The sequence below is a fragment of the Chinchilla lanigera genome, unplaced genomic scaffold, assembly GCF_000276665.1.
Source record: "Chinchilla lanigera isolate Chin_1 unplaced genomic scaffold, ChiLan1.0 scaffold00062, whole genome shotgun sequence".
Lineage (NCBI taxonomy): Eukaryota > Metazoa > Chordata > Mammalia > Rodentia > Chinchillidae > Chinchilla > Chinchilla lanigera.
The window spans coordinates 1,209,304-1,224,126 of record NW_004955463.1 but is presented as its reverse complement, the minus strand read 5'-3'; the positions used below and the strand labels follow the sequence as shown (position 1 = coordinate 1,224,126).

The following is a 14,823-nucleotide window of genomic DNA, read 5'->3' as shown; positions in this document are numbered from 1 at the left end:
CTGCTGTAACTCATATCCTATGGCCTTGCAGCTGGATTAATGCTGGAAGTTTTTACCTGGTCTAAATGGATTGTGTCTATTGAACTCTCATATTTCTTTTGTGTTAACTTTTTAAAAAAGGAAACTTTTATAATGTATCAAAATATATAATACATAAAAGTATACTTTATTCCACCATGTTATGGAAGAAAAAATAATTAATTTTTCAGTTAGAAGACTTCAAATATATTATTGTTACTTTCTTTGTTCTCTTTTAGTGTCTTCAAGATTCTGTACAATAAACACATTGACCAGTAATTGGACATAATGTTAGCTGTCAACGCTCTTGATGACACATGTCAAAAGAAGTAAAATTAATATTGGCCAAAATGTAGAATTTATTTCTGAAGACACAAGAATTCATGTTTTCCATTATTTTAGCAATTACTTTGATAAAATTTTTAATATAAAATCCTATTATATACCTTCTCTGCATTATTATTTTTTAAAAAGAAAGGGTAAGACTTCTTTGTAGTTACAAGAAATGTATTGATTTTTTCTGATAATCTGAGCAACTTCAATGAAGATAACAGTATGTAATGTAACAATCACTGTTAATTCCTATCCTTTTGTTTTGAAACCTTGTATCATTTTTATCATTTCTGCTTTGTTTGGTTTTGTCTATGTTGTCATTATTTTGTTATTTTTAAAAAATTCTCTTTAAAATAAAAAAAAAGAAATGTATTGGTTTAGACTGCTTAACAATTATACTCAGCAATAGCTCATAGAGTAACCTAGGTATACCTTACCATTTAAAACCCTCAGAATACAACAACATTAATAATATATCTAAATTTCCACTGTGATGTCTTTCCATGTCTTGTTCATTATGGTTATTAATTTTCTATTTCATCCTCAGTATTGTTTCATATTCATATTTTAAAATCTGCTAAATCTTCTAGGCTATGGCTTCTTAACCCTATTTGCCTGTCTGTCTGTCTCTCCCTCCCTTTCTCTTCTTCCATTTTTCATGCTCACTGATTCAGATATGCATGATCAAGAAGAGGCCTTAAAATTGCTTAGTCAAATATAGTTATGAAGGGCAGAGGCAATGAGTTGCCTAAAGTCTTAAAACTCATTGGATAAAACCAGAGTTAGGACACTTCTTTCTGATGCTTTATGGATAATATTTCAAAGCTGTTTGACTTTATTTTGTCATCTATTCTTCATTACCCCTGAGATGAATTTTCCTTCATATATAAAGTGGTTAGTTAAAGACACAATTCATTTTTTTATATTCCAATAATTCATCTTCATGGCATCGTCATTTTTCCACATTTATAAGCTAGACAACGAAATGCCAGAGGGAAAGTTTTAAAATGAAGCCAGAAAAGCAGGTGACTGTCAAGCTGAGAAGGGTTTACACTTTATTCTAAGTCCAAAGGTCAGATATTGGAAAGTCTAAGGATGGGAGAGAAATTATCTATTACATGTGTGAGGAGTTTTTAAGCTAACAAACTTTTGCTCCATGTAGAATGGGTAAAGAGTGGATCAGTATGACCAGTTGGGAGGCTGATACAATGGACCAAGGTGGAAGAAGTTGCTTAGGTTAGAGGAGTACTAGAGATAGTGAGGGAGTTTATTTGAAAAATTGTCCACAAGTAGGGTTAAGAAGATTCATGGATGGATTGTAAGGGAGATGAGACTAAGAGAAAAGTCAAACATAGCTTGGAGGATCTTGAAGTGAACAACTGGTGGGACAGTGATACAACTGAAGAAAAGACAGGGCCCGCAACAGGTTTGGGAGAGTGAGTAGGGGTGGGTTGGCAAAGGGTCAAGGATTTGGTTTTGGATTTGAAAAGTTTTGGATACTTATTTGAAATCAAAGATAGAGTTTAATTGTTAATGAAAGGTTGATTAATTTAAATTTTTTCCTGTTTAAATAAAGTATATAGTTTATCGTCTACATAAAATATAAAGTACAGTAATAAAAAAAATACTCCTAAAACATTACAACTCAAGAAACAGGTATCTACTAAAGTGCTCCCCATCTTCTTCACCTACTTCCTTATTGGATAAAAATCTGAATTTGATGTTTCTTATTTTCTTTCATTTAAAAAATTACCATACTTATTAAATATGTATGGGACCATATATGCATATTAATTAATGTTACTAAATTGTGAGCATTAATATCAGGAATTATACAATATAGTCTCCGGGGACTTGTATTTTTTGTCAACACTTAGATTATCAGATTTTTTAACTTTCCTATATATAAAATGAAATTTCATGAAGTTCCAATTTCTGTCCTTTAATTACTGATGAGAAAAATATTAAAATCATGAAAGAGAACTTAACAAGCATGAAAGATAGAATGATCTGATATGACTTTAGAGTTACAGAGGGAAGGATAGAAAGAAGTATGCAGAAACAATATGCTAAGATGTGGAAACTGATAATGTTCTCATTAAAGATAAATATAAATACATTGATCTAGAAAATAGAACAAATGTCAAATAGGTAGATTCTCAGATAAAATCATGAATTAATAAATTTATAGATATTAGACACAAAGAGATTGACATACAGATTAGTAGCAGTCATTTTAAGAGCAGCAAGCAAAGCCAGAAGTCAGGGGGAAAAAAAATTCTTTGAAATACAATCAGTCCTTTGTATTCTCAGATTCTATACCCACAGATTCACCGACCATCTACTTAAAAGGAAAAAGTATCTGCACTGCACATGAAAATTTTTTTTGATACTACTCCCTAACTGGTAGAATATGTTGACAGTTACATAGCATTTACGTGATTTTAGGTTTTATAAGTAATGTAGACATGACTCAAAGTATACCGGAGGAGAGACTTGTGAAGAGACAGATTTTTTGTATCTATGCAGGTACTGGAATCAATAACCCAGTGGTACTGAGGGACAACAGTAATATAGAAATGTATATGTGGTAAGGTAATTTTAAAGATCAAGATTAAAACAGAGAAAATGAAGTAAAAGTTTTCACCATCAATGGGATTTCACTGAATGGACTTCCAAAGCATACACTTTAAGCAGAAAGAAAATGATCCCAGAAGAAGTTGCTGCGATTCATTTAGAAAGTGAAACAAGTGATATACTAGCAGATAAATCTAAATATATACTGTCTGTATGAAGAAAAATACTTTCTGAAAAATAGAAATGAATTACATTCAAACACCAGAAAACCAGGAAAAAAATTCATCAGACAAGATAATTTAAGTTCCTTATATATTTCAGAATGATACATTATGATATTGATTAATTATATAGACTTTATTAGGATACAATTCACAGGCAACCATTAAGAAAATAGGAATATACTATAAAGTGTCCAATGTCTTTGCGGTAATATTTATAGAAAATCCAATAAAAGAAAAATCTCAATCAATTTTTAAAAAGACAAGAAAAGATAGCAAATAAAAGTAAAACAAACTGGAAAAACAGCACAAAAATAAGTTGGCAGAAACAAATATAGCAAAAAAAATTGTTACATCAAATAAATCAAAGAAAATAAAATGTGGAAAATATCTACACTGTAAATTTAACTAAATGGTAGTGTGAAATATATATCATTTGTGCTTATTAAAAATCAGCAATAGTAAATTCACCTAATTTTATTAACAAGAACTGAAAAAGAAATTACAAATTATCATTATTTTATAAGGAGTTCAAAAGACCTAATTTATAGTATAATCAAGTAAGAAGTAAGAAAGAACTATAAATTTTGAAAAATAGAATTAACAGACATGGTGTGAACATAAACTTTGTACTTATATAAAACACATTGGTCTTTGATACACTGTGGTGTGTTCATCAACAAGCTATTCACTGGATTTTAAGGTATTTATTTATTTCTTTCTCCTTAGATGGTAGCCATGGGTTATCCTTTCCCTGTATGATCTGACCTCAAGATCCTGTCTGTGCATTTATAGTAAATAAACACTTGAAAACTATTTATTTTAAACCACAGAACTTCAAATCCCAAACTTCTGCCTATATCTCATTAACACATGATATTCTCTGGGGAAATGAAAAAACAGTTTACCTTGAATAAAAGTGATATTTCTCAATGTCTGAGAATGTTCCCAATCTTTCAATCTGAGGTCATTGGTGATATTATTCAGCACTTTCAATTCTTTTTTTATTTCCTGTTCCACATGCTCTTGTTCTTCTTTCAGAGACTTAATTTCTGCTGATGCATTGTATACACTCTCCTGCACTTTACTAATATCCTGTGAAGCAAGTGAACATTCACAAGTTTTGTTATAATTATCAAATATGTAAGTTCAAGAAGCCTTGGAAGTTCAGGATTCTATAAAACATAATATTATGGGGATATTATAGAAGAAGAAGCATATGGAAATTAGCAAACTACTTTGAAATAGTAGTTCTTTGGTTGTGAAACATTTCCTCTTTCGATTAAATACCCAAAATTTTGCAGGCCTAGCCAAAGCAGCTCCCCTCCAATTGAATGCATATGTGAAGGAGATTTCTATTCCCAAATAGTTAGATATCAAATGCTAGAAACAAAAATTAAAACTTGTAATATGACTTTTTATTTTTCTGAAGTGATATTTCTTTAGAGTATACTTAAGGTGGCCACATATTTCAATTCTTATAAGTTTCTAAATTTACACATTAAACCAGCAGTAACCAAAGCTTAATGTTGCAATTCTCAGTGATAGTGAATATCAAGGATAGATTTGCATGTTCAACAAAACCTCAAAGTAGCATACTTATTGTATTTGACTTTCAATTCTGATCATGTCTGTATTTAAGGCTTTAATTTTATCTATTAGTAGTTGTATACATATTTTGTGTGTATTTATACACCTGCATACATACACACAGAGAGAGTCTGTGAAGAAGAGATAAGTGCACCATGTTCTGGAATATGCTTTTTGTTTGACAATATATTAAGAATACTAGGGGCCAGGGATATAGCTTAGCAGAACAGAGCCTTGCTTGGCAAGTGCATGGTCCTGAGTTCAATTCCCAGTACCAAACGAAAAAGAAAAGAATATTTACCTATTAAATTTTTAAAGATAGACATTTTCAATAATTTAGTGGAACTATACTGTATATATTTTTGTAATTTTAAGACTTTTTAAAAGTTTCTTTTTTATTAGTAGTATATATTAACTATATAAACTGAGTTTCATTGTGTTATACATAGGGATGCATGTACCAGAAGATGATTTCATTTACATGAATACAAATTATTGCAAATGGGTCCTGTAGTTCCAGATACCTATGGAGTAAAAGTTTGGACACTAGGAAGTGATTTTGCTATTTAGAAACCTGGAATTGCTTTTGAAAACTATATATGATGCTCACATTTGCAAAATTTCAATTTCAATTGCTTTTACTGGGAGGTGGGAAATTGATTTAACTTTTTCTAAATCTTATACCATATTGATATAAACTTTCCACACTCTACCAACAGTAGCACTGTTGGAAATTCACATTTAATTTTGCAGTTGTCCAGTCTTTCCTATGGAAAATGGAGATGAGATATCCCACCTGTATTATCCATCTATAGTACCAATTTTCTTCCTTTTTCTTTCAAATTAAAGATTATTATAATCTTGATAAGTAGAATGTTGGTATTACTTACAGGCTTTTTTCCCAAAGAGCATTTAATGATTTGGCCACTCATTTAACATACTTATCAGTTCACTGGAAATTGACCTTCCTATCGTTTTCTGATGTGGGAGCACTATGTCACTTTATGTGGGCTCAAAGATACTCTGTCACTTTTGCTGGGCTTGACACATTTACAAACAAGGTGTGCATTTTCTTCCATCTTGTTCATCTTCTCTTCTCATTTCTACATAAAGTAATAGTTCTTTTCTCTTCAGGTTAATGAAAGTCTACTATAACTGACATTTTATCTTCCTCTGTCTCTCACATCCCTCATTCTTGTGGACAAGTTCTTCTTGAGATCATATTTGAAATGAATACATTGTTATTAACAATGCGGGAATCACCGCCTGCCAGATTTTGGAAAAAGCAAGAGGGAAAAGGAGTGAAATGTTATGGTTATTGTGGAGATGAATTTGCCAAATAAGTCAGCATGGTGAAGCAGTGATGCTATACCTTGAAACAATTTAAGATGAGGAAGATGTAAAAATTCCAAAGTTTTGAATAATTGAGTCACAAAAATTATACAAATGAAGGATTTTTAACGTGTTTAATTCACTTTTAGTCAATAATTCCATTGGTTTTCATATGCTGTGCTACCTTTAGAGATGTATTTTTGCTCATTAATTTAAAAAATCACTAGGTGTACTGATGATTTTATAAAGAAAATAACCTTTCTATGAATGAATCTACCTAAGTCAATTTACTCCAATGATTGGAATTACTTAACCAGTGATGGAAATAGAGGGTTCACATGACAGTCTAAGGTCCTACATATTTTATCATGTTATTATTTTTCACATGGGTAGTGAAGTACTAGTTAAGCATTTATTTTCCATGGAAAAACAAATAGAATTATGCAACAAATGACACAACTTAAAATACAAGATTTGTTTCTTAATTTGTTTCTCGTAAGAGCAAAGTAATCCAGGTCTTAATCAAAGTTGGTACAGAATGTTCTAGAACAGGAGTCATAAAGTTATAGCTCATGGACCAAGTTCAACCCACAGACTATTTGTGTAAATAAATGATTGTTGCCCTAAAGCTTTTTTCATTTCTGTCCATATTGTCTATGTTTGATGCTTTCATGCTAAATGAGGATGCGACAGAAATGTATGGTCCCCAAAGATTAAAGTGTTTTCTTCTGGTCCATTACAAAGACATTTTACTGCAAGCTGGTCTTCAGTCCTGCTCTTTTTGGTGGCAATATAAGGGAATATATGCTTGTTTGGCATCCTGACTGTGCTTGTGCTTCTCCTTTGCTGTGTTTCTCAGTGAAAATGGTTATCATAGTGTCCATGGAAATAGAAACTTTAATGTGTATTTTATCCTGTGATGCTAATACTATAATCATACATTACTATCCTATTATAAACTTAGGATGACAATACGTATACATTATTCAAAATTTAATTCTTTAGTTTAAGCTACTTTTATATATAAGAACAGGCATAACTCAAGAATAACAAAATAAATCAAAATTCAATTTTATAAGATATTCATGTAAATAAGATTTCCATTCCTTTGGTGAAGAAATATTGGTTCTATTGTAAAATTCACAAATATAAGGTGATCACTTGTACAGGCTACCAAAATAATCTAAAAATTACAATTGGCTTCAATGGTGTAAGAATGCACAATGATGTTACAAATAAAATTAAAATATCTTAAAGGACTCTATATCCAATGGAAAATAATTACGCTTTTTGCTAGGAATCTGGACAAGGCACTATGTAAAGGCACTTGAACCTTTTAGTCAGATTACTGGAAGAGTCAGGGTAAATAGCACGGTGTTGAAATAGGATTTGCATAGTTTGCTTTCCTGGACTGCCAGAGGAGACAGGATCTGGGTGGACTTAATTCCAGAAAGTGACCTTGTAGTACAAAAGCTCTTACCTCTTGTTGCTTCAGTGTAGTCTCTTGGACTTTTCTATTCAATGTTTCTACGTTGAGCTGCAACTCAAGCAATGTGGTGTTCAGACTTATTAAGGACTTGGAAATTTCATCTATTGCATTCCCATGTTCTTGGACTGAGGACACTAAGGTACTTAGCTGCAGAAGAGCATCATTAAATCTTTGATCAGTTGTCACACTGAAATTTTGGAAATGTTCTGAATCTATGAAATTGGATTGTGCGTCAGAAATGTATTGGATTCTCTTCTCACTGTGGTCGATATGTTCCAAAACAATTTCTCGAAATTTCATTTCATCTTCACTGCCATTTCCTCTTCCTAGACTTTGAGACATATCATTTGTATGAATTGAAGCAACCGTGCAATTCTTCACTTCCCATTTCAGAAGATGAGCTGCATTTTTAAATAAATATAAACCTAAGCATGACTTATCCTTAAGTGCATGCATCATTCCATATTATATCATTCATTCCACTTATTTCATTTCTTTCCGTTACAGCATGTTGAATACTACCATAAACTGAGTATTTTCTTTAAACATACAATGACTGAATCACACTCAGTAGATCATAAAGTCTCCCTCTCATATTTTACATTGGATTTTATTCCAAGATTATGTAATTTCTACTAAACTGCTGCCTACATGAATCTTCTGTCCATTGAAGTTGATTTTTTGTATGTTAAAACAGGTTCCAGTTTCCACTACCAAACTATTAAAAAGAAAGACACTATTTTATATATAATCTGTAAATTACTTTTTAATACAGTGTTTCTTATGGTTTGTGTCTAAATGTCCCCCCAAATCCTCATGCAGTCATGGGACAGGATTTTAGAGTTTATGATTGATCCATGATGCAATGCTGGGATTAAGGTGTGAGTGCTATTCCTGCCCTAAGGTGGATAGTTTTCATATGCAAGGGAGAGAAAGAGGCTGCTTGCTGCCACTCCTCCCTTGTGCTCTTGTTGCTTTTGCTGTTTTCCACCACCATGAACTGTTGCCCTCTGCCATATGCCACCATGCCGTGGAGCCAGCTGAGTACAGACTGAAACCTCCACAAAGAGTGAGCTAAATAAACCCTTCCTTCCTTGATTCTGAGTGTCAGGTATTTTGTCTCAGCAATGACAGAAAAGTAACTAAGACAGGGGTATATCATAAATAAACAAATACTCTTTAATATTAGCTAATGTTGTCCCACAGAAATAGTTCAATAACCACACTGTGTTCTATGTATTGGTTTACCAGATTTATTTAACAAAATCCCTATATTGAGTTTGCTTCTGCTTTTGCAATATATTTAATGTTTTAATGAACAGTCTTAGCATAAATTATCTCTGAAAAAATATTCTATCCAGTGGCATTTGAGAAGCATACTGAGCTATTGATACATATTTCCAAATGAGCATATGTTTTCTAAACAAGCTAATCATTCCTCCAAACTATACAGCAATGTGCTGTGTAATTTCTAAAAAGAAACGAAAATCACAAACATTAACTTTGCTGAAAAAAAAAACACACAATGAAGAAAAAGTTAAACACTATGTTATTACTACCTGTAGTGGTTAAGATTTTGCTCTTTTTCTATCTCTAGATGCATATTTATCATCTACATATATGTGTGTTTTAGTCACAATTATGGAAAGTAAATTTTATATAGTTTATAAGTACATATATACAGCTACACTTGAGTCAGTTAGTTTTTTTTTGTTTGTTTGTTTTTTGTGTTTTTCTGGTACCGGGAATCAAACTCATGACGTTGCACTTGCCAGGCAGGTGCTGTGCTGCTGAGCTAAATCCCCAGCCCCTAAGTTAGTCTTCTATATGATAGTACTACTAGTTTATAGATGTTTGAGGATTAGATGAGGTAATACACACACACGCACACACACACACCCCTTTCCACACCTAACTCAGGATACCTGTTACATAAATGTGAGTACCCTGCCTGCTATAGGACAAGGCTACGTGATTCTGGAATGCCTCTCCACTCCTCACTGAGCTACTCTGGGTAACTTACTTATCTTTTTCCAGCTTACCTTTCCTCAAAAATGTAGCAGTAATATTTACCTCAACAGTGATTTAAGCCTGAGTGAAATCAAGCACATAAATCCTCTACCAGACAAATTGACACATTTAAAACCTTTGTGCAACTACAAAGTGCCAATTCATGAAAGATAGTGTCTTAGTTATAGTGCCCCTAGCAGTCACTACCTTTAGTTAAAGAAGTGCCTGATGATCATAGCTATTGTAGCAATGATTACACTGAGAATAACTGTTATAATTTAATTGCAATTAAATTACTTTTAGAAATGTTTTATACTTTCCTGGTTAAATTCCCTTAACATTAACTTACTCAAGTTAACAAACTATAGGTGATAACATGTTGATGTTATTTACAACAGTGATTATAGCATTGTTTTCTCTTTAACATCAAATGAAACTAATTTAAACTTTACTTTCTCTAACAAAATATTCGGCTATTTATTTTATAGCTAGGTGAACAGTGCCAGAGCATTTACGTTCCAAAGCTCATTTCTTTAATTGTTGTTGGACAGGTAGCATTTTGTGACTTTACTATTTCATACATGAAAGGAGATAATATTTTAGACCCTGCAAAGTCCTACATAGAGAGTCGTATTTGATTCTACATTTCTTTTTAATGACTAAAATGATCATATTTACTTTTTCATGTGGGTAATATCTTTTTCTATTCAAAAATTGTATTGTTTTCAGTGACGTATTTTTAGTGTCTCAGTAGCCATTCATATACATTAACCTTAGATTGTATCCTAGTGTTCTCAGACATCATTACATCGTAATGCTCTGACATTAATTTAGCAGCTTCTTTAAGAAAAGGTAGCATACAGAGTGAATCATATAATTAAGAAAACATCTTTCAATATATGAGGCATGTTAAATTTAAATCGCTTCTCCATACAGTATTTTATTTCATCCATCAATTCATATATCCTGAATGGAGTAACTTCTACCATTTGAATGATATATTTTGCCCACATATGTAATTTTCTAATATCAAGTGGAATTATATAGTTTATTGGGGTTCTTTTGTGAAAAATATTCTGACCTACAACTTACTAAATAGTCAATTGTTTATTATGAATGTATAAGGGACACTGTGAGTTCTTTTCTAAATTCTAGTGAATTTGGTACTGATATGAATTAAAAAATGGGAATATTTTCATGTTCTTGTCAATCTTAGTAGGTACCTAGTATAGTTTCAGGAAACAAATTACATTATATCAATCATCATTAGCTCTAGATCTAATGTGCTGACTTAGTGGTATTTTCTAATAGCTTAGAGATTTTAGAGTTGATTACAACTTGAATTCTTTTAAGACTCCTGTCTGCATTCTGATTGGATCTAGTGCCCTAGGCTGGCACTATGGGCTGTGTCTTTGGATAAAAGAGATGAAGTGTATCTAAATTCTAACTAGTGTACAGCTAATAGCCCCAATCAATGATGTTACTTTCAGCCATGCACCTGGGACTGCAGACAACACAGAGAAAACCTTGTTTCATCAGGAAGTTGGCTCATTTCAGGCACAGTAGGACCTTTTGTTTGTGATGGCTGCAGTTTGCTTGCTCATGGGCTTTGCTGTTGTGGACGCATTGTGTTTTTATGCTTCTCTTCTTGTTTGTGTTTATTTTTAATGTCTAAAATGAATTTTTTCACAAGGAAATATGTTTTCTAGATAAAATCAGCACCATTTTGGGGTATGCTTTTTTTTGGTTATAGTTCTTTTAAATTGGCAAACCATATTTTACTATAAAAATTCAATTACACTGAGAGACAATACACCATGGAGTTTAAGATCCAGAATTTATAAATGGGAACTACACCTCTATTACTGAGGAGTCTGTTTCCTTGTGTCCACAATGAGGATAGTTATGGGGTATGCTCACAGGTTAACTATAAGGGTATATTAAGATAATCTGTGGAAAGTTTATAGCCCAATGCCTGGACACAGAAAATATTAAAAAACAATAGCTATTCTTACATTGCCATTTTTATTTTTTTCTGAGTGGAATTTTAGCTCTATTTTAGAATATGTCCTTAGATTGTCCCTTACCAGGAAGTTGAGCCTTGTATTTAGAAATACTTTCTTGTTCGGCTAATTAGTATGCACTTAGAAATGTATTTTATTCAAAGACTATTCCTTGATAGAAATATGGCCAGGCACTTTATCAGCCAGAGAGAAAAGGAGAGTGGCAGGAATATAAATTCAATTGCCAATCAAAATCCATCAAATACATAAAAAGTTTTCTGTAGGACAATGATGTTTATAATATTGTTGAGGTATATACACCTACTCCTGTACAGATCCTCAAATTCATCCCCAAACTCCCCAAAGAAATACATACCTAGAGAAAACCATATTTCCAGCAACACAGGCCATGTTTTTTACTTGAAAAAGTGCTTTAATTTCATTTTTAGAGATGTTTAAAATAATAGCCATGAAGCCTGTAGTTATGTAAACCGTATAAACATTAAATGATGTAAAGTCATTATTTTACAATGAGAATTCTTTTCTACTTTCAATAATAGACACAGGAGATTTACACATTAGGCTTGTTTTTTTAAAATAATCATTTCTTTTTTTATTTTAAAGAAAACTAAAAAAGCAATAGGCTTGTTTTTATAGTATATGCATTGTTAACATATGTTAACCTGTTTTTTTTTCTTCACATTGGACAAGAATGCTTATCACAAAATGTGTGGCCCAACCTTAGAAATATATCGTACTTTAAAGGAAAATGTATTTTTAAATAGTTTAAATTATGCCATATGACTTTCACATATTGCATGTTTGTCTTACCATATTCTATTTTGCCTAGTTTTAGTAGACATGCTGCTGAAGTGAGTAATCTTTTGCCTAGTTTTAAAGGTCTACCTGTTTCCATTTAACACTGCGTAAATTTCTTTTTTAATTTAATGAATTTAAGGAACACTTTGTATATGAAAACTGCTTTCTGAATCTACCATCTAAAACAAATTGAACGCTGCTTGAAGTCTAGAGTACTGTACCTGCCACTATTCCGATGACGGGTATCAAAATGGCAAACACAAGGAGATAAAGGGCAATCAGCGCAGTTTTGAAGGACTTCAGTTTCTCTTGGAGGCCATTTTTAGGATCTAAAAAAAAAAAATCCCAGCATATTGTTAGAAAACTTGCTCTTCTTACTTGATTAAAATTTTGTAATTGCCCCTTATGTAATAATCAAGCCTATTTGGGTAAAAAATAGGAATAAAATCCTTATTTACAAAATAGGAAGCAAGAAGATGGGCACAAAAAAGCTGGTACAGGTCTCACTGTGAGCATTTGACTTATTTATACATTTACTAAATTTCCACAAGTTTTGCTTATCTCATTTTATGGAATTAGCTGGTAAATTTTAATAGAGCACTGATATATGCAAGCATATATTTTATTTTTCTATGTATTTCATGTGGCAACATATTCCAGGTAAAGTTCTCCAAGTAATTGTAAATTTTTTAAATATTTTAACAAGATAAGAGAAATATTTATTTTCAATGACAAGAAAATTTAACTTTCTTTACAAATTCCATCTTAGTAGTTTTACATTCAAATACCTCTTATGATTTCAATATAAAATAAAAATTATTTTTCAATGAGATAAAATTGTTTGCAATTACTAAGTCTGGTATAGACCACTGAAGCTCATACTTTGGATTTTTCAGAACATATTAAAGTAGCAATAATCTTTTAGCTTCATTCTAAACTTAGTCTTGTATGGAACAGTGATTCATAAAATGGGATGTTAATTGTGGGAGAAATACATTGAGAGAGAGGGGAATCAGTTGCAGAAGACTTTTCTCTGATGAAGTGAATAAAATATCCATTAAAAATTCCCCCCTCTGGTCATTTATCTTATTGTTCAACAAAAGAGAAGTAACACTTGTTTTCTGTTTGCAAATACCTAAACCAAAAGCAAAATATAAGATATTGCTTTATAACATTGCCTGACAGATTGTCAGAAAACAATTTCAAAAGCAGAGTAAAGAAAAAAAAGGAAAGAAAGGGGAAGAAAAGGTTGAAGAAAAAAGAAAAATAACCCATAATCCAAGCAAGATGGGCCATTTCCCCTTTCAAGTTGGTTAGCCCTGAAATCTGTTGTTTTTGGAACCAGGTATTGAACTCAGGACCTTGCACTTGCCAGGTAGGAACCATGTCTCTAAGCTATTCCTGGACCCCAACACTGAAGTCTGTATGTCTTCTTTCTTATTTCTAACTCATCACCACAAATTCTTCGTATTCTACCTGTTGCACATCTCACGTGATTCACTGTTGCCAATGTTTCCGTGCTTTCCTGCCATTCACTCATTACCTATAGCAGCTTTTGCTTTATCTTCTGTCATGTGCATTACATTGATGCCTCAACCTCCCACCCATCTTTTACACAAGACACAAGATCTACGTGCCCAGGGATTGAGTTCTATATTCCAGAGTTGCCTTTGTGGGACCTCATGTGTTATCCTCTAAAAGCTTTATGTGTGCTGCTTCTTCCAACTGAGATATCTTTCTAATCCACCCGCTTCCACCCATGCCCTTGGATACAGGTATTGATCCTTCAAGCCTGAAAGAATTGTAAGAAATCCTTTCCTGCCACCTTAAAAAAGCCTATCGGGTTAAGGCTGAACATTGTTTGTTTTGAGCTCCTGTTGTAACCTCTTGAAACTTCCGATTCACTTTTTGTGTGCAGAATTATGTGTCCCTCCAAAATATGTTTAAGTACTGACCCTGATTACCTATGAAAGTGATCTTAATTGGAATAGGAGCCTTGCAGATGTACTCAAATCAAAATGATGTCGTACTGGATTAGAGTCAATCTAATTTAATGAATGGGGTCTTTCTAGAAGAGTTACACGGGAAGAAATAACAAATGAACAAAGGAGCAGTGATTAAAGTGATGCAGCCACAAGCCAAAGCATTCCATGAAGCGATGGGAGTTACTAGAGTCTAGAAAGCAAAAAAGGATCCTTTCCTAGAGCTATTGAAAGGGCTAGTGGTCCTTCATATACTTTGATTTCAGATTTCTAGGCTTCAGCATTATGAGAGAAATTACTTCATCCATTGATTGACTGCAGTGCTGGTGATTGACCCGAGGGCCTTTGCACTGAACTACATTCCCAGCCCCCTTTTACTTTTGAAACAGGATTTGTTCAGTTGTTCAATTGCTCATGCTGGTTAATCTTGTTCTCAGCCACATAATTTG

At 32.6% G+C, this 14,823-nt stretch overlaps 1 protein-coding gene across 7 annotated transcripts in view; it reads right to left on the bottom strand.

Moving 5' to 3' along the window:
• The window catches only part of Msr1 (macrophage scavenger receptor 1), a 66,858-nt gene that overhangs the window by 39,817 nt on the left and 12,218 nt on the right, over positions 1–14,823 (bottom strand). For all 7 annotated transcript variants that reach the window (XM_013521524.1, XM_013521525.1, XM_013521527.1 and 4 more), the window contains 3 exons: positions 12,614–12,721; positions 7,552–7,961; positions 4,058–4,244 (listed from right to left, as the gene is read on the bottom strand). In XM_013521524.1, the coding sequence (XP_013376978.1) occupies positions 4,058–4,244; positions 7,552–7,961; positions 12,614–12,721 (705 nt within the window). The remainder of the gene's footprint in view (positions 1–4,057; positions 4,245–7,551; positions 7,962–12,613; positions 12,722–14,823) is intronic.